Genomic DNA, 21,657 nt, shown 5'->3' on the forward strand with positions numbered 1-21,657 from the left:
TGGGAGAAAATGTTTGAATTGAAATAACGTGACTTTTGATGAAAACCGGGAATTCATATATAGTTAATCGGGGTTTCCTGCTCCTAAGGTTTCCATATCTGGTCTCGGATTTCAAATATCTAACTCTGTTCTCGACATTAAAGAAAAACAGACAAACAGACATATTAGTCGTATCATACAAGTCACCTGTATATTACAAATTGCATTATATTACCTTACATACATGATAAATATCGTCAATTCATTTAAATTAACCTAGGAATAATTAGTTTTAATGTCATCCATAAACAGGATAAAATTATTTATGAAATGATCATCATGTTTATGCCGGAGGCGAAACAATAAAAAAATTAAATAGTCGTCGACTCTTGAGTCTAGTAGGAAGAAATTACAGTATATTTGCGTACTTACCTGATTGCGAGGGCGCTACGATTGATATCGATTACCCAGTATAGAGCGGCATACTTCGTACTCGTGGCTACCAGTTGGCTTTTAGACTTGACACGTGCAGGTAGGAGGATGTTTTCTGCACGTTCTGCTAACGGAATAGTGCATGGCTCGCTTCTATAAATATCCTCCCTCCTTTCATTCAATCCTCAGTTGGATTTCTATCTTGGTAGTCGAATGCATCGATTGTCGAATTAATTTTAACGGTTTATACATAACTGAGCCGCAAGAATTGTCTACATATATTTGGCGGGAAAGTAGCCATTATCTATCAGGTATGCTTCTTATCACATTTAATAATGAGTTACAGTTAATTTTAGCTATTGTTTGACAAATGTCTTTAGTTTGTAACTAAGTTTTAAACTTTTATGATTCTATTTTTACATTCGATGGTTCCTTTAATTATAAATAATTCTGGTATAATAAAATACTAGAGACTAGCGCTAGTCTTTAAACTAAATCATTCATTAATTTGAATATGAATAACATAGTTATTCGCTTTATTGTCTAATTTTAAGCCATTTTAATACTCAAAATGGCCGAAGAAAAGGAATTTATTTGTTTACAACTAGTTTTAGACGAAAGATAATTTCTTGTAGTAAATTATGCCTTTGTTGTTTGTTTACTTTGAAACAAATTGTTTATAAACAAAGACTCGTGCTAAACTTGCAGTCTTATAACTTATAAAAGGCCTTTCGCTTTCGTCAAATAACGATACACGTAAAAATGTTAGGCCCTAAGCTATAAGCTCAACGCGAGGCCTTAGACTGAAGCTTGTTTAGCTTGTAAATCTGGTCCTGTGTATGCTTCGTTATTTTTAACAATAGAAGTATGGCAGTTCTTATTATATAAGCACAACTAGAACAATTTGGGTATGCAGGTAATCGTTACAATGCGTTATAACGCCGACGAGTGTTTACAAAATGTTACGTGATGTTATAATATCGACCCTCGGGAAATAGAATAATTCATATTTGTTATCAAAGCGTTGCATAGTGAAACGTACAATTTATTTCACTGCTTTGTACTTTATACATGTAGTCAATACAATTATGTAATGTCTAGTATCCCATGCAGTGTATTATTTCTTAATACAATAAGGTCGATAGAGGAAAGGTAATGTTAGGGGGTGGATATGTGTGTCAGCGTTACGGAGAGTTATGGGAGGTGGAATGGTATTTGAAATGTATAAAAATAGCGTTACGTAACCTACAGACGATCCCCTTTGTAAGTAAGAAGATCTATTAACAGGTGAAAGACACGACAAATCACAATCTAGACTACTCTGATGCATCGATCCGTTTATCTTGCATTCCACACGTTTATAGACTTTCTTCGACCCGATTTATCAAAGTTTGCTTGCAAATCAATAAAAAAATCCTCTTAGGCTTTATATCTTTTGAATTGTTATATAAATAAATTGTAAGGCGTATTAAACCAAAGTTTCCTTATCTTCAGAGAGGAGAAAGTTCCTCTCTAGAGATTTAACACGCCTTACAGTACTACAGAAAGTAAACAAAGGGGGGGGGAGATTCAACAGATGACATTGGTGCTGTTGGATTATCATTTTCGAGAGCTGAAGATTATAATTTTTCACAATTTGTACTAAAATTTGTTTACTTATTATAAAAAAGTATTATCAATTGATTAATTAACGCGATGTAACAACATACTATAAGCCATAATTATGCTCATAATGGAGCGTTTGCTAAGAATTCGATAAATTATGAAGAAAGAAAAGCATAATTAATGGTATACACCTGAAATTAATTCTCGTAAAACTTCACAAAGCATTTCTTTGACTCCAACGCAGCTCATTACTCGAAGACCTCAAGAGTAATCCCTACAAATTCATTTTATATTTTAAATGTATGGATTTGTTTACTCAAAATCTTAAAATAATTTCTCAAGTTATACGAATACTCCAAATATGTTGATGTATTTTAATGTTTATGTGTAGACTACTAACATCTTTCTATTTAAAAAGAAGAGATTTTTCTGGAAAACTAGTAGAAGCTCTTCGCAATGGATCAAAATAAAAGTACAAAACCGAAAAAAAAAACATTTTGGAAAATTTCCCAAGAGAAAGCGAAAACAGCACAGAATAAAAATAAAATTTAATGTAAACAGTCGATAGTTTAAAGTAACACGTGATGACTTTTGGGGCTGTGCAACTATCAAAAGTGAAATATCAAAGAGTAACAACTTGCGACTAGTGATTTCCTAAAGAATCACATTATAATCTTTTGTTCTTTTTTCTAGTTTTCTTTGTCTTACAGAAACAGCATAATTATTGTTAAACGTCTGAGTGCCCGATGGTCTCCAAATGGATTCTTTTGAAGCACCATGTAACAATTTCTAACACGGGAATGGTTTCAAAATAGTCATTAATATCTTCATCGATCGTTAAATTAATGTAATAATGGTATTGTATTAAATATAGTTTATTGTATCCCAACGAAAAAATCTAACTTTCTAATGGAATTTACAATTGGAAATACAATTGAAGAATTCTTAAAGAGTAATAATTGAGCCGTTATAAATGAAAATCCATTTGTACATAAAAAAATCGTTAATTTTTTTAACTATTTTATTAATTATTATTATATAAAATTTAATAAGTTTATAGTTTTAAAAACATTATCTGAATTTATTAATGTTTGTCAATATTTTTCAGTTGATTCAAACGCAAACCCTATCCTGCCCCATTGTGGGTACCGAACACGAAGATATTGGGAGTGCCACGTGCTACCAATCCATTCAATGAGAGTGTCAGTAACACGTGACACTCCCAACACGCTCGTGTTTCCATTCACATGGCTCACCCTGTGTTAAAGGAAATAAACGCCAACACGAAATTTTTCTCCGTTATTTTGACTTTTTTGGGGTTAGGGATCTCAAAATCTCGATATTTGAGAGTCAATTTTGACACGATTACAATACTTTCCCGTGTTATAACAGACGGAAAAGTAAAATAAAAATGGTCAAACGTAGAAAGAAGATATTGGATGTTTTCTCTAATGTTTGCACGAATGATTCCTACTTAGAAAACAATTCACTCACGTAAAATAAAAGTTTAAAGCAGCAAAAAAGTTATTTTTTAAGAAGATTCTATGTATAAAGAGAGTTTGTTTTCCTTTTGTGCAAATCTCTTTAACCTTATCGATTGCCAGCACGTTGGTTCTCCTCATACACGTTTAAAGCGTGGCTACAGAACACCACCATTTGATACGAAAAAATTAATTGCCCTTATTATTTTTAAATGTAAATTGCAAATAAAAAAAATTGTTATTTTATTCTCATAAAATTGATACTTAAATTATATAACTCGCTGTTAATCTCTTTCAAGAATTCTCTTTTTTCTTTTGCGTACTTCAGACATTTTATGGCGAATTTGCAACACGCACATAAAATATACTTCAGAAAACACTTTTCTTACAGAAAATAAGATTAAGAGTTTCAGTTTTCAAGATTTTCATGCATTTATTTCGTTACTAAATTTCGTTTCAAGGAAAAATTGTTAACAGTGTAGGAGGATGTAGAAGATTAATTAATAGGAAGTGTATTTTAAATATTTACTTCATAAATTCTATTCGTTAAATTAAATTCATTTAATTAAATAATACAAATAAGATATTTACATTTTAGCTTAGTTTAAACATATTTAACTCGGAAAAATCGATATATAAATTAAATTTATCTGAATATAAGGAAAATATAGATGCTAGAAGACGTATCTTAAGAAAATTTGAATCGATATTTGTGTATAGCACTTTGAGAGTTACCGATGTTTACTATACGAAATATGTTAGTTATAGATTATGATTATAGATGGGATAAGGCAACGCAACACGTGGGCGATCTACTAAGGAGTTGTGATTGTCGGGAGAACTTTCTATGGGGAACTTGCTCCTATTTATGTGTTAAACGCGAGAAGAAAACCCGGAAAACTCAACGCGACTAAATCGTTGTTTGAATGCGAACCTTATACAACACGTGGAAAGACTTCATAAATCTCCTTCAAATATTTTTAGTGTTGTTTCAAGCATCGAAAAGCAATTACTTTTCGATAGTACACACTGCTATAAATATTGCGGCTGCTTTTATTATATCAATAGAATCTATTGATGCTTGAAGATAAGAAATGTTTTGGAGAAAATTATCGATCTTAGAAGAAACACCAGGAAACTAGTAGACGTCAAAGAATGTTAATGAGAACATTGCCTTCTGAGCGAGAGTGATCTCTCTGGGATTCAAAATTCACTTAGATAGAGTTACCTATCCCCTGAGGAATGTAACTAAGGTATTAGTGAACACAAGAATTTTCTATAATAAAAATAAATGAATACAACGTCAAGAAAGCAATTACTTTTCGATAAACTCATCAATCAATTTAGTAAGAATTTATGTAATGAAAGATCATATTTACGTTTCCATCTTTAAATCACCAATCGCACTCTACAAATTTCTCTATCGTGAAATCCATATTGTTTAATGCAGTTTCTCAAATTCGATATAAATTTTATGTTGGTTAATTAGTCGAGGAAGATAGTAATGGTTTAATCTCGTCTCGACGTGCCAAAAATTACAATATGGACGAGAAGGTAAAGGCATCAGTCTGACACTTCGTGGGACCCGGATTCGAATATTGATTGAAAATAAGGATTTTTCAGTGTTAGTCCGTTCTACCCTTGCACCACAGGATTGCTCTATTAAGAGTCTGGCTGAACTCACAATGAGCATATAAAATTGGTTCGTAGGGTCCACAGACATAATTACCATAGCCATGAATTGCGTTATAAATAAATATAATATAATATTATATTTAAAATATAATATTATAATATTATATTTATATAATATTATATTATATTTAAAATATAATATTATAATATTATATTTATTAATGTTTCAAAGAGAATAATTGTAATTATACCCATTTGAAAGCCATTAGGCATTTGGCCACTTGGTAATGTTTAAGATTTCTTTGTTGATACGTTAAAAAGAGAAAACGGTTTGCAAAGCGGTAAAAATTATTACGTTTTGAATTAGATACCTTTTGATAATTCAAACTTCAGATGTCAGTTGCTTAGAAAAACGCAAGTAAAGACAAATAATGAAAACCTCTTAACACGAAAAACAGAAAAAAAAAAAAAAAAATTGAAATCTAAACCGGCTCGTGAAGTTTTCCGGGTTTTCTTTACGTACCCACGCCCGAATTGTGGCCAGTTTTCCATTGAAAATTCTCTCTGCAGGCAATCTTCCTTTGGTAGATCGCTCACGTGTTGCATTACCTTATCCCATTAATCGCATATAATCCTACAAATTTCATCGAATATTCCAACAGGTTAATATCAAAACATATTTAATTTTCATTTCAAGAGAAATTTGTTGATACTTTCATTGAAAAGTATTCCACTCCTGAAAAGAATTTTAAAAACTTTTTAAGAGAAACTTTGATCTCAGGTATTAAGACGTAGTATTTTCTCAATATAAAACACGACTGTCGTCGGAGTTATACTCATCATCTGCGTAGTTCAGTCAAAGTTAGTACTTTCTTCGATATTGCTCTTATTACTCAAGCATTTTCTTATTTCTTTACATTACTCGTAATTCGTGAGAAATATTTTTCAATAAAATTTTCCAAATGTGATTTTGAAGCAAATTATTTATATTTTAATTTATGTATATAATAAAGATGAAAAGGCTAAGACTTTATTTCAATCGCTTTATTAGATTTTTTCTCCGAATCACTTTATATGTAAATGTAAGAAGTCGATAAGTTGTTATTTATTCATACATTTTTGTATCCATTATCTGTAGCCAGAAAACTGAAGAAAACACTTATATAAAGTTTTCTATTTTTAGCGATATTTATTGTACAAATTTCTTGATAACATATCGTCAAAGCAACTGTTTATAAAGACAATATATATATATATATATATTTCTTTTATTTTATGCTTTATTGGGATAAACAGAAGTCTGAAAATTGCATAAAGAGATCGATTAACTTTAAAATATTTTTGGTGGTTGACTACACCTATAACACTATACTATGGAACTCAAAATCATGTATAAACACAGTATTTATGATACGGTTGACAGAAACACTGTGTTTATACATAATTTTGATTTCCATAAGTATAGTGTTATTGGTTTACCACGAAATACCGTATGACAATTCGTTTATAATTAGCGATTATGGCATTCATGGAGATTGGCCCACTCGCTTCGTTCGTGTGCCAAACTTCGATTCATGCCATAATCACCTATATTATAAACTAATTGCATAATATACTATTGCCGAATCCATAATCAGCTTAAATTTAACCTTCTGTTATTGCCCACAGAACGAGGATACCAAAAAGTAAGACAAAGAATCCATGATTAAATTCATTCACAAGACACCTTGACGTTACTTCTATCGAAACAGTACAATACATTCGATACAAAAATCTACTTTTTCTAACATGTAACTTGAATTTTCTTGATTATGAGCGGGAGTGGTCCAATAATGTATCAGTAAGTATGGATGAGGAATGGAGTACAATGTGCATTTCCAATTACGATGATAAATTATGAAGACCCACATCAAATTCGTGTATGGATCCCTCATTGCAATGGCATCTTCTATTATGCTAGTTAAAACTCTACGAATTTTGTATGATACAATGTAACATGTTTAAAACGAATATATCTTTATTTCAGATGGAAGACAATGAGACTTCAAAGGTTGGCATGCATAACGCTTCCGACGAAACCATTGTAGATTTTAGTCTCAGTTATAGAGCCGTGAAAATTTTGAGCGTGTACTACATTCCTGTACTTGTGATAGGAGGCTTTATCGGGAATGGTATCTCCATAGCCATGTTCTTCTTTTCCCGTATACGTTTTCGTCCTTCTAGTTGCTACCTGGGATATCTTGCAGTATCAGATATCTGCTTCCTCTTAATACTCGCCTTTCAATGGATTCACGATTATTGCTTCGAGGTAACATCAATATCAATATCGAATTATTTAAAAAAATTAATTACTCCTGACTCTTATATGTTCTTTCCCCTTGTAGATTATTAATTATTGGATCGTTTGCAAAGTCATGGCATTCTTAACATCGTCATTCAGTTGTTGGTCCGTCTGGCTGACTGTCAGTTTCACCGTAGAGAGATTCGTTGCTGTCAATTATCCACTCTGCCACAAGTGCCATTTTGGCACCAATAACAGGGCTAAAATCGTCGTTTCCATCATCGGAATCGTCAGTTTTTTATTAAATTCCTACATCTTTGAATTTGTAGGGCTGTACGAATTCGATAGTCATCTGATGTGCGAAGTTTATTTAACGTATTACACGTAAGTTTGCTTATTTTAATCTATTTTCTTTTTATAAAAAATTATGAAGAATTAAATACATAAATCTTATATTAATCTATAATATATATATAAAATTTTATAAGTATGGTTTGTTATATTGCAATAATTTTAGATGATAAAGGATAGATGTTTTCGCGAATTTTAATGGTTTTTTTTGCAATATTTTTAAGTAATAAAAGTTTAAAAATTGCTTTAACCTTGATAATATGGTTATCTTAAAGGTAATTGATTGAGGAAATAGAAAATGTACTTATCTGTATTCTTTCAGCCAAACACCTTGAAGATAACTGTCTTTGACGGAGTGCCTTTAAGATAAATTTTCTGTTAAATAGCCATATCTTCAGTCAATCGCCGTTAAAATAACTGCGAACCACAACTTTACATTGTATATAGGATGACGCAAAAGTCAGTTAGTCATTGTAAAGACTTCATTTCTGTCTTCTTTAAACGCTTGATTCACTTACAACCTATCCAAAAATTGTTCAAAATGAGATCGTTCTCGTTTCAGACACAAACTGTGACGATTGACACACTTAAAAACAATTAACTAAGTTTTGGGCCATCCTATTTATTGAATGCTTCTTGTTTAAAATTTTCTCTTCCATCCTGATTCAAGGTTATTGTACTACATTTCTAGGTTCATACAGTACACCTGTCACTAAATTGCTTACCTCCAACACAATTTTAAAGAGAAATTTTCATTTTCAGTGAAATGTTCTACATAAACATTGTGGATACGATCGTTACGCTGATATTACCAGTGGTTATCATCAGTTACGCCAATTTTATGATAGGACGTTCTTTGTTTGCATTTTATACAAACTACCACCGAGAATTTGGCAATTCACCTACAGAATCTTCTTCGAGAGATCAAGGTAAATTATTTAATTTTTTTTTATTTTAAATGGCATAAAATATACGACAATGTACGTTGATTTTGTACACGTGCTTATCGAGTTCTGTGACATGCTGCAACGTAATATGGTTTCCATTTAACTCGTGTCGTTTACAACTCAGACACTGTCTCGTTTGTGTTGCTAGACTTCTAAAGTCACGTGTTGTTGACATATATCTTTTTAAATTGATTTCTACTTTAGGTTTATACAAAATGAAAATGAATTATAAATTGTATTTTATTAACTAGATTCTGAATTTGATATAAAAAATTTTAAAATGTTAAATTCGACCGATTTAACTTAATATAATTTTATTTATTTTCATGAAAATAACACAATCTTCCTTGTTACCAAAGAAGAAAACTACTCTTTCGTAAACAAACAATGCTTAATTTCTTAAAGGAGGATTATCGAGGATTATCTGAAACCGTATCAATGATAATCCTGTGTTAACTTTATAAATTAGTAAAGGTAAACACGAAAGTGCAATTAGAAATGCCAGCAGAGAAGAGTAAAATTTCTGAAGCTTTGCTTTGTAATTCGGATTCATTGGGAAACGTGATTCTGTTTGAATCCTCGTATTAGTAGGATACGACAATGCACACATTGGCGATCTTTCCAGGGCTTTCTATGGGGAATTGGCTTCTATTTAAGAGTTAGACACGTGAAGAACCCGGAAAACTCCACGTGAAGCGTGAAATTATCACCAAGTATCAATTGTTCAATGGGTGATGGACACACTGGTATAAATAAATCTTGAAACAACCCTCTTAAACTTTGTATAAAATCACTATAACTGATAAATTTACACACTTTTTTTAAAAAATAGAATTTAAGTATGGTTATGATTAATCTTTTGCTTCTTAATGATATTTTCTAGTTTAGTAAACACTTGAAATCCTATTATCAAACTTGTACAATACTTCTCCTTTGTTGTTTTTTCCATACGATGACATACATTTAGAAATGATTATTAACATTATTGTATAAAACATAATAATCATCTTGTATATTCCTCTTGTTTGTGTCGAAGACAAGGTCATTTTATAGAAACTTTTTTCATTTTTCACGTAATAAAAATATTTATTCTAAAGTTTTTTGACCCGGTCGTATATTACAATAGAATTTGGAATAGAAAATTTCTCTTCTATTATAAAAATAAATAATATCGAAGTATAAAATGAGAATAGAAGCGATAGTAGTAACGAACTGGAATTCCTCCAGGGCAAAAGATTTATAATTGAACACGAATTGTGGTTCTTTTTTCTAGTAGAAAATATATAAAACAATCCGAAAACAAGAAAGAAACTTCGCGTATTATTAAAAACAATGAAAGGACTTCAAAAATTGTTCGATAGATAACGCACAACTGAAATGTTCGCGATCGATTCTTGTATGCCATTTGTCTGGTTTCCTGTCTAATGGCCTTATGCACAATCAAGAAGTTTCAAGTTAACCAATCACCATTCACTTTAATTTAGTACGCAAACGATTATCGGATAATATCTAACTCTAACTCTTGATGGTTTCGAAGATGGCTTCCTGGAAGTAAGGTTGTGTCTGTGCAAACTCTCGTTTTAACCGTTAGTTCTGCCAGATTATTTTGGATTACCACGGACTTGTGGACTACCATCGCGTCCAGTACGTCAACCCGGTTCGTTCAATATACTTTTTGTCTCAATATCTTAATTAGGGGGAGTAGATTAATTTCTAAGTCCTTGGTTTTCGATCGTTTCTAAGTTGTGGGAACGATTTTTTTTTTTTTTTTTTTTGGGAGGTGGCACTGGGGGGTTTTCTCGGCTGTGCTTCCTTTAGTATCCCCTAAGGTTGGATTAGGATAGATTAATTATATATCGAATTACGGCGATTTTTAGATTTTTATATAAGCTTTTATGGAAAATTTTCAAATCTAAAACGATCGTTAGAGCCGTTTAACGTTCTTTCTAACGGTCCGCTTTAAATCTTAACGATTTTCTAACGTTTTTATTCGCATTGCCGTATTTATCTTTTGTCCGATTTTTCTTTCTTTCTTTTTTTTCTTTTATTTATATAGTTATGTTAAGCTAGTTTTGCACTTGAGGGTTCATTTTGTAATTTATTAGTTAAGTTTTCATTTGTGTTGTCGTGTTTTCGTCGCAAGACTACAGTTCGGTTCGGAATCAGGGTAGCTTGCGTTGCTTAGTACTTTTGTGAGTGTTTGATGGCGACGGGCAGCTCATCGAAATTTCTTGACGAGGCGCTCAAGCTCCTCGATGAGCTTAAGGGTTATCTTGCTAGAAATAGAAATAGGAAGTTGGGCTCAGGAGCCCATTCGCGGTTTATAACTGTTCAGTTTCAGCGATTGATTGATCTTGCGAGTTCCACAGTGTCAACTTGTTCTGTTCTTGATTCCATTGACACTCGGTTGGATTCGCTTATCACCAAGGGTGATCTCGATGGCGCGTTTGCTGCACATGCTGAGAGGACTGGGGCGGTTTTCTCTGAGGTCTTAGAGGCCTTCGTGGATTGCAGCGGATTGTTCCAGCGTCGGAGTCGGCGGTTGGTGGTCTCACTGATGCATTTGCTGCACATGCAGAGAGAACGGACGCAGTTATCTCTGAGGTACTGGAGACCGTTCGGGGAGTGCAGCAGGTTGTGCCGGCTTCAGGGCCGGTGGTATCCAGTGCACCCGGGCTTTATAGTGACGCTGTTAAGCTTCCTGCTCTACCCTTAGATTCAGTTTCGGTGCCTTCCAAATCTTGTCACACTGTACTGGTGTACAGTAACCCCGAGTCTAACGACTCTGAGCTTACCAGAAAGGTCCTAACTTCTGGAATCAATCCGCATAGCTTAAAAATAAGTGTTCAGAGAATACGCCGTATTCAAAAAGGCGGGATTGCTGTTGATTTGGGATGTAGAGCAGATGTGGGAATTTTATGTAATGCTGTTTTTGAGGTTTCCGGTTTACGTTCAGTTATTCCGAAAAAGAGACGCCCACTGATCAAGATTATCTCGGTACCTAAATCTATTGAGAGGGACCAGCTCTTAGATGCCATTTATGAGCAGAACAGCCGGGTTGCCGTGTTATATTCCAAAGAAACATTTCTGGAGAAAATTAGGGTGCGTTTCCCAATTGGACAGCATAGTACCACTCTCGTTTCTTGGGTTGCAGAGGTCTCACCGGACCTCAGGTGTTTCCTCCTAAAAGAGGAGAAGGTGAACTTGCAGTGGACTAGGTGTAGTGTCGTAGACTTTCTTCCATCGAATCAATGTTTCAAATGCCTTAGATTTGGGCATTTCGCCAAGAATTGCGATGCAGAAGAACGTACATGCAGTCAGTGTGGAGGCAATCATGCCTTCAAAGATTGCAACAAGAAAACAGAAACTCCAAAATGCATGAACTGCATTAGAGAGAATAAGAAGAAAATAAACCATAATGTGCTCGATAAAGTCTGTCCTGCCTTTATTCGATCAAGAACACAGCTCCTTGCCAGAATAGACTATGGCGTCTAACAGAGATACGGATTTTGCCATAGAAACTCTCAACTACGCACTGTACAGGGTAATCTGGAACGAGCGATCTCTGCAGGCTCTCAGAAACGCAAGCAATCTTCAAGACAGACTATGGACTGTGATAGTCCTTGTGATGCTAGTTACCGGATCTCAAAAGTAAAATTTGTGCAGGTAAACTTAAGGAGAATGATTGCTGCCAATTCGCAGCTCTGCTATGAACTTAAAAACTTTGATATAGGCCTAATGCAGGAGCCCTATTGTGTTAACAATAGGGTGGCCTGCTTTCAAACTAGGGACAATATCATGCAACATAATGAGGGGCAGCCTTGGGCAGCAAACATTGTGACAAATCAGCATCTTGCCTTTATACCACATCCAAGATACTCCTCCAACAACTTGATTTGCATGGAGATTGCTCTGCCACAGCTTCAAGTTATTATCTTTAACGTGTACTCTTCAAGCGATACCAGTATCACCGATGTCCTTCATCCTCTCTCAGAGGCAATGGGACGCTTCAAAAATGCACAATTCTTAATAGCTGGGGACTTCAATGCGCACTCCCCTACATGGGGTGGTGAGCGTAGTGACAGAAGAGGAGAGGCTCTGGAAAACTTTGTGGCAGTGCATGATTTACTAATCCTTAATGATCCTAGCTCGCAGCCTACCTTTACAAGTGAGAATGGAGTTTCCTGGATTGACATTACTATCTGCTCAGGAGGACTTCATCCTTTCATAAAGGACTGGAAGGTTGGCACCATAGATAGTCTCTCGGATCACGAATATGTAACATTTGATCTCTTTTATACTGACCCTCGCTCAGTACAGGAGCTGACCACTTCCCGCCCATTTAACATAAGGTCTGCGGATTGGAGTCTGTTTAGAGATATCCTCGAGGAATGTCATCTCTCTTCCAATCATGACTACACAAAGGAACGGGCAGAGCAGTACATCGAAACCATTATTGAAAACATTGCTTATGCATGCAATATTGCCATTCCCAGAAAGAAAACCAGGGCAAGAGCCAATCCCTGGTGGAATGTAAAACTGGCCACAATGCGCAGGACCAACAACCAACTGAGAAAGAAATACCAGCGTTGTCATGGCATACAAAGGGAGGAACTCCGCAGGCGATATCTTCAATTCCAGCAGGAATACAAGGAAGAGATTAAGAAAGCAAAAATAGAGTCCTGGCGTGCTTTCTGTTCTGGGGCATGTGGCAACCCCTGGAGCTTTGTATACAAGCTCAGTGTCAACAAACTTAAGACATTGAATCCAATTAGCAGTGAAGACTCTGGGTCTGCCGCTGATGATCTCCAGGCCACTGTTGGCAGGCTCTTTGAAGCCTTCTGCCCCAGCGATTCCTGTGAAGAAGACACTCCAGAACAATCCAATATTAGGGATTACAACCATGCCAAGAACCTCTCAGGTGATGATCCACCTTTTTCATTTCTAGAAGTAGATGACATCATTGCCAAGATGCCAAAGAAGAAGGCTGTTGGTATAGATCAGTTAAGCGCTGATATTGTTCAAGAGATCTGGAAAGTACGACCAGATCTGCTCTTGGAGATCTTCAATATCTGCTTGCAAAAGGGCATCTTTCCTCGTCCGTGGAAGTGCGCACGAGTTATCATCATTCCCAAAAAACGCGGGGAACCATTGACACTGAATAACATGCGCAACATTTCTTTGTTGTCCTCTTTGGGCAAAGTTCTTGATAAGCTCTTATCTAACAGAATTTACTGGTTCTGGGAGTCAAGAAGGCTCTTTCACTGTGCCCAATACGGGTTCAGACGGCAGAGAGGAACCATCGATGCCATCATGGATTTAAAGAACCACATTAAACAACTACTTGCAGAGAATGCTTATGTGTTTGGGATAAGTTTAGATCTGAAGAATGCTTTTAATTCAGCATGGTGGCCACAGATCTTACGCAGACTCAGCGATAATGGCTGTCCCAGAAATCTGTTTTACATAGTGAAAGATTACCTCAAAGACAGGCAGGCCACGATCACAGTGGGTCAACACCTCTTTTCCAAAGATCTACAACGAGGGTGCCCTCAGGGCTCTGTCTGTGGCCCCCTGTTTTGGATAATTCTTTTTGACACTTTTCTCCGTTTGGACTTTGGGCATCAGTGTCGAGTTTTTGCTTATGCCGACGATGCTTTTCTCATTTTTCCGGCCAGATCCAGGCGCATGATTGAGACTATCGCCAATGACATTCTTATAAAAGTAAATGAGTGGGGAGTTAACAACAAACTAATCTTTAACACTGCCAAAACGAAGGGTATTGTTTTTTCAGCCCTTAGATCAACGAGTTTATACCGGCGGGTTCCCTGTGTTCACTTTGGAAACACCTCGATTAAGATAGTGGATCATCTTGCTTTTCTTGGAGTGGTCTTCGATAACAAGCTCACATGGAAACAGCACATTGCGTATATTACTAAGCGGACAAACCTTATCTTCAACAATCTTCTTCGTGTCGCCAGAAACAGTTGGGGACTGGGATACGAGGCTGTCAATGCAATTTATGACTGTGTATTCGTTCCTATTATCTGCTATGCTTCGGCTGTCTGGGGCGAGGCGGCCTTTCATTCACACAACCACCGCCGACTCAGATCAGCTCAGCGCCTTGCGCTCTTGCGCTTGACACGGTGTTACCGTACAGTCTCCAATGTCGCCTTACCTATTCTTGCCGGAAAGCCACCTATCCTTCAACAAATCCAATACTGCACGGGAAGGTTTCTTCTCTCCCGTGGTAAGTGCATTAACATTTCAGATACCACATTTGATGCGTCCTGCTATGAGACAAACAGTTCTTTTGCGGACTTGCCCCATCCTGCTCTCAGAAGAGGCCTTGGATCCCGGGACTGTTCGACTACAATTGAAGTCTATACTGACGGGTCTAAGACCAATCAGGGTACCGCTTGTGCATTTGTGGTTTATGTATGTAACAATGAAATTCACCATGACACCTTCCTCTTACACCCAGAGTGCTCAGTGTTCCAAGCCGAAGTGTTTGCTGTTTACAAAGCCATCGAATTCTGTAACACAAAGTTTAATAATTGTAATATCTCTATTCTTTCGGATAGCAAGGCTACTGTCCAAGTTCTAACTAATAAGGATACCACTCATCCCATTGCAAGAGAGACTTTGTCTTCTGCCAACCAGTCTAGTAACAAATTTTACATCAAATGGATTAAAGGGCACTGTGGCACTCCGGGCAACGAACGTGCAGACATGCTTGCTCGTACAACAACCATGCTCACGGACATCATTCCGGCATACAATCAACTCCCGGTTTCAAGACTAAAAGAACTCCTGTGGCATCAGACTGTTGCCAGATGGCAAGAAGAATGGGAGCGAACTCCGGAATCGCACATCACTCGACAATTTTTCCCAGACGTCGAAAGACGGCTCAAGTGGAAGTGGCTTCACCCTGAACACCGCAGTTCTCAACTGCTTACAGAGCACGGAAAATTTAACGTCTACCTGTATAGGTTTCGGCATAGTGACACTGACTGTTGTCCTATCTGTGGGGTGCGTGACGGGGTTAAACATTATCTGTTATCGTGCCCGATATTGGAAGATATAAGACGCGAACTCAAGATCTACATAGAAGAAGACAACCTGAGTTGGCCATGTAAGCCAGAACATCTTGTGTCAAGCAAAAAGTACTTTTTTCTTTTTCAAAGAATGGTTAAACTTTACTTCATCAGAACATTAATACACTAATTATTGTTTTACTGTTTTAGCTTTATTGTATCGCCAAAGACCTTTCATGATCTTCTACTAGCCTACTATGTTCTTTTGTGTTGGTTGCTGCACAAATCTGCGCTGTGCCCTCATTCTGGCCTACGTTCTACGGGCGATTCCATCTGTTTTATCTGAGCTCAGGAGCTCCTATATACTTACTGTGAGTAAGTTGCAGCATAAGATCTGTTCAGTGTTTGTCACCTGGTCCTCTGTTTATACGCGGATTCTGTTTAGGCTGTTTTACGGTCATTATAATTGTCAAAAACATTGACTCATTTACTGATATGTTTTTTTAGTTAATGTATATTTTCGCGTTTTTGTTTTTTTTTTGTTTTTTTTATTTTTTTTTATTTCATTATCATTTACATTGTCAGTTCTATTGCTCAGAATGTAACACTACTGTATTCCATGTCTTTCTACCCCGACTGTGCCTAGCGGTGTCGGGAGAAATAAAGTTTATTTTGTCTGTCTGTCTGTCTAACTCTTGATCTTTATGAATATGGCATGATAGAAAAATGCTAAAAGTGTTTCGAAATTTTTTAAATTAGTGAATACAGTATATTGCATACTTTTCTTAGTTCTCGTATGTTCTGGTGAGTATTGTTCTTAGTTCTCGTGTGAAAACGACTTAATTAGCTTTAATTAACACCGATCAGAAACACCCATGTTGGTGGTTTTAACTTTGTTTTCTTTCATGTAAACCTCACCTCTTGATAGATCTTGAACACTATCGGAACGATTTAATAATTTTCTTTAATCATTTCTTGCGTTGCATTGGCAAAAAAAAAGAATTTTATTCAATTAAGTCACTTTTCCAACGATATAAACAATGTCGTTATAACGAGAATTACGTTTAATACGCAAATTTTGGAGATAGAAGTGATACGTTTTCTAAATCTCACGTGCTCATGTATAATTCAAGATTTAACTTTTTAACGTATTCTTTTGTTTTTATAAATTCCGTTTATGTTAGGAATTCAACAGATTGTATTATCGATCGATAAAGAGAGCCATTTGAGATCACTCTAATAAGAGATTTGCATGAAGAGACGTTTCCACGTGGAGGAAATTATAAAATATTTAAATTAAAATAAAGTCGACCTTAAGTATAAAGTCACAATGTGCCCTTTAAATCATTAAGTGTCTTCAAATTCAAACAGATAAAGCGAATAACATAATTTTTCTTATTTTGATCTTTCATAATAAATGAAGAAATTCATATTTTATATTTCCCATTTTTAATTTTTAAATATTAATCCAGTATCTTTTTCCCTCTTAAGTCTGCAAAGATGTTCTACAGCATTTCTCTAACCATTTTTAAGTTGTCAAAGATGCCGAAAAGTATTTTTCTTAACCTGTTTATTTACTTTGCTTTGAGTAAACTGATGCAGCTCTTTCCAAAATGGGGAAAGCGAATTGAAAATATCGAGTTTAAATCTTTTTAATCGGTGTTTTTTAAACGTCTTTCTTGTATGTTGTCATATTCCATGCATTATACATGATGGCAACTCGCATTCTTTTGAAAATATGAAGCTGTTACCATGTATAGTAGCAATACAACATTTTTATCCTTCGATAAATACTTCTGTCTGGAGTATTTTCGAACATCTTTCCACAGGAAGGAATTCTTCTTTATATTATAGCTGAAGTTGACACCTGGTGTTTTTAATTAAAATACTCCTATTCAACGTGATATATTCCGCATATCCTGATATATCATCATATCAAATACTGATAATTATTTCTCTAGACAGAGTTGAATAAGGGTCTAATGTCATCAAAGAATGCAATTAATACCTGCAATTTTATCTTTCATCTATTTAAAGATAGATATTTTCCAGATTCCTGCAGAAAACGGAAGAAAGGCACGCCCCAATCGATCCAAATGAACACGGCACGCATGCTGTTTCTCGTCTCCACCACGTTCCTGATTTTGAATCTTCCTAGTTACGTCATGCGACTGTACACATTGTATCTGGAGCTCACCGACAGCAAGCCAACAGTCAACGTCATCATTATACAGCGTTACACGATGCTTCCCTACTACAGCAACTTCGCGGTTAATTTTATTTTATACAATTTAAGTAGTCGTGTGTTCAGACGATGCGTATTTAACTATTTACGCAGATACTACAAAGTGTTGTTCGATTGCGGAAGCGATCATTCTAATCTCGATAATCCGAACAACATTGTTCGGTAATACTTTTATCTTTCTGGATTTGTACGCGTGTAAATTTAAATATACTTCCATCAATGTAAATGCCTATTTGAAAAGAAAACGAAGAAATTTGTGCTGAGGATCTCCTGTACAGGGCCAAAGTTACACTCCATATTAAACCAGTTTAAATGCTCAATTTAACAAAGTGCCATTTTGAGATTTTGTGTGTTCATTTTTCACGACAAGTCTCAAAAAATATTCTAGAATTTGTAAAAATAAAATTCATGACTTAGTTTAAACTTTCTACATTAAATTCTCAATATATTTTGTTGTGTTTGTTTAGAAAATTTATAAGTTTAGTTATAGAATTTCGACCAAAAAATTGTATTCCTCCATTCTGGTATTAATATTATATTTTATATTTATAGAAGTATCTTTAATATATCAGATGAATTGATTACACTAATGGAATCTTCTATCCGCATCTTTCCATCTTTCAATTGTAAATAAATTCTTCTAAACTTTACTTTTATAATATTTGAAATATTTTTTTGTTTTTTAAGTCTCTAATAAAATATTTATTACTCGAAATCAATTGAAATAAAACAAAAAAGTATTTACAAATTTTTAAAAATATTCTTTTCAACGCTTATTTCGTTTGAAAATTGAAAACTTGGATGAAGCCCCGCCCAATTTGACGTTATCAATCAATCATTTTAAAACGGCCAATTAGTTTCTTCATTGTGAAAATTTTTCTGTAACGTATCTTACTTGTATCGCAGCAGACTGCTTACTTTTTTAACCTATTTTTAAATTTAATTTTACGATTTTTTTTTGTATACTTGATGAATTTTTCTCGTCGTAATTATTACTAGCTATGTATAAACAATATTACTAACGACGTGTCAAATTTTAAGATAATATAGCATCTCATTCTAGCTTTCACAACTAATTACATGAAGTATGTTAAAAGAGTTTTTTTTTTCTATTTTTACGTGTTATACACGACTGGATTATCATCTCACGATGTAGTCTAGACAGTTAATTTTTGTCATTATTATGTTAATAGCCTTTCAAAATCTGATGAGTCTCCTAATTATAATTATCAGGAAAATTATATATGCTCATATTTCCTATCTAAAAGCCAATTTATATACAAGTTAACAAACAAAAAGTTATTGAGATTTTCTTAAAATCTATAGACAAAACCTTGATGATAACCTCTCACACCCATCAAGATAATGTAGCCTTATGAAAAGATGTGAAGATTTGGCAATAGATATTATTTTGAGCATTTTAGATATGTTTTTACTACCAAATTCTTGTTAGAAACAGACACTTAGATCTCCTGTGAGATTAAAAAAAAAAAAAAAAAAACATAAAACTGGAGTTCCTGAGAGTATTCTTAGAGTAGAATTTTTTTGATGTGTCGATATTTCAACTCGTTTTGATATCTTGTAAACATTCAAATGGTGCTTATATATCTTTGAGAATATACTTATACATGTCGTACGTAACATTTTATAAACTAAACTAAGTTTTTTGGACCTATGTAAACCCCTGGTTTAGAATAAAAGCTGTTTATATATGTAATTAACGACTTGCTGTATGAAAAAATTTGTTTGAAGTGTGGGTACGTAAATAATTTAAGTTTAATGGAATTTAAAATTTGATTAGTACTTAAATTAAGTATTAAATTTCTTTACATTACAAATTCAGAAAGTTGTAAACAACACATTTACCTCGAAAAATTAATTACAAAAAGAAAAAAAAAACCGATTTTATGAAGTTTTCTCCCCCTTACTGTAAATAAATATTTGTTACTCGTGTATTAATCTTTAATGAATTATTTTTTTTATTAATAGCCATTGTGATATGATGTAGAAAATAGGAATGAAAATAGAGAAAATAAAAGAATATAGTTTTATTTCATAAAATTATTTATGTAAAATTTTTTAAATGAATATATTGTGTACATGTATATATTGGACGTTATATATTGTAATGTATTTGAAGTTAAATATATATTTTAATAAAAGTTATATTTCATGAGAGAATATACTTTTTGTGTTTCTGCTAATTAAAAGAATTTGTTTACGCACGTTCGTTAGTACACAGCACATGAGTACAATGCTCAACGAAGGTAGGGATAAAGAGAAAGGGGTGTTCAGCGCATCACGTGTTCAAACAAATACCGATTCGCGGAATAGTAGCATGCCGGATTATCGTCTTCTTTTCAGAAGGTGTCGGATTTACCGGCGCTTTCTAAAACTCGAATTTCTTATTACTCTATACAAATTTTTGAAAAAATACAGCATACGAAATGAAAATTTCTTATTAATTTAAGAAATTTAAAATAAAATTTGATATTTAAATTCTTTTTTAAAGTTTTAAGTTAATCTATTTTTATGTAATAAATTCCTAGAGGCGTGTAAACGAAAACGTTCGATTATGGTTCTTATAGTCAAGTTAGAAAGCTGACATAAAAAGGATGAAGCTGTAAGCAAGTGAAGGCAAACACGTAAAGTGGATAGGGAACAATATCTTACTATTGAATAAAATATAAAGTTCTGAAAATAACCCCCAAAAAAGTAAAGATCAACACACTACTCTTTGAATATAAAATAAAATATATCAAATTTGTCTTTTTGCTGTAAAGGGAGGAAGTTTATTACGCCAACAAAAAGTTAGATCTTAATAGAAAACAGCTTTTTATACTCTCTCGACTGTTATGTAATAGAGAGGAAGTATGGCGGTGGGTTAAAAAAAATGTCCCTAAGAAATATAAAAGAAATGTAGAAGCATGGAGAAATGTAAAAAAGTTGGAATTTTTTTTTTCTGTATGTATAAATGTTAGTGTGTGTGGAGGCACGAATTTATTCACCCCTTTGAAGCTTAACAACGCCCGTGCACTTTTGTCATAAATTTCTGAAAGTTTGCATGGGGGTTTGTGTGTTAATGCTACTAAATTTTAGTGGTTAAAGGTCCAGGGGAGATGCAGGAGATCACGCGTTGTATCTGGAGTTGGATCGGACTTCATAAAGATTTTACTTTTTGTCATTTTATAATATTAATATAAAAAACTTTTTTTAAAATCTGGTAATAAATAGCACCACACACAATTTTAGCATTTTTACCGAGAAAGTTACGGAACTCGTTACTGGATTTTTATACTAACGAGATCAATTTTGCCCGAAATTCGCGAATACTTACATAAAAATTTAAAAAATAACTTTTAACACGATTGAAAAACTTGTCGCTATAAGCCTATATTATATAAAATGTTATTGCTTTCTTCATTAAAAATTATGCTGTATTAAAAGCGATATTTCTCTGACAATGATGAAGCTTATAAAAAAAAACATTAAATTAAATAATTAAATGAATATTAAAGAAAGACAAATTAAGGAAAATGATTATGCTATTAAAAATGGTAATGTACCTCTATAATAATGATGTTCCTAATAAATATAGCTGAAGTTTTAGTAAAGAAAATACATTAATTGCTTTTTTGAAAAAATCCAGCAACGAGTTACTTAA

General features: G+C 34.1%; 1 protein-coding gene across 1 annotated transcript; it reads left to right on the forward strand.

Annotated features, from left to right (window-relative positions):
- Positions 1-578: 578 nt before the first annotated feature.
- Positions 579-18,411, forward strand: CNMaR (CNMamide Receptor). The gene is made up of 5 exons (XM_067273123.1): positions 579-722; positions 7,159-7,440; positions 7,517-7,797; positions 8,527-8,693; positions 17,801-18,411. The coding sequence occupies exons 2-5, from the start codon at positions 7,159-7,161 to the stop codon at positions 18,157-18,159; spliced, it is 1,089 nt and encodes a 362-aa protein (XP_067129224.1). The 5' UTR covers positions 579-722; the 3' UTR covers positions 18,160-18,411.
- The last annotated feature ends 3,246 nt before the right edge of the window (positions 18,412-21,657 follow it).

Source organism: Centruroides vittatus, unplaced genomic scaffold (genome assembly GCF_030686945.1).
Source record: "Centruroides vittatus isolate TY-2023 unplaced genomic scaffold, ASM3068694v2 contig_461, whole genome shotgun sequence".
In the NCBI taxonomy this organism is placed as follows: domain Eukaryota; kingdom Metazoa; phylum Arthropoda; class Arachnida; order Scorpiones; family Buthidae; genus Centruroides; species Centruroides vittatus.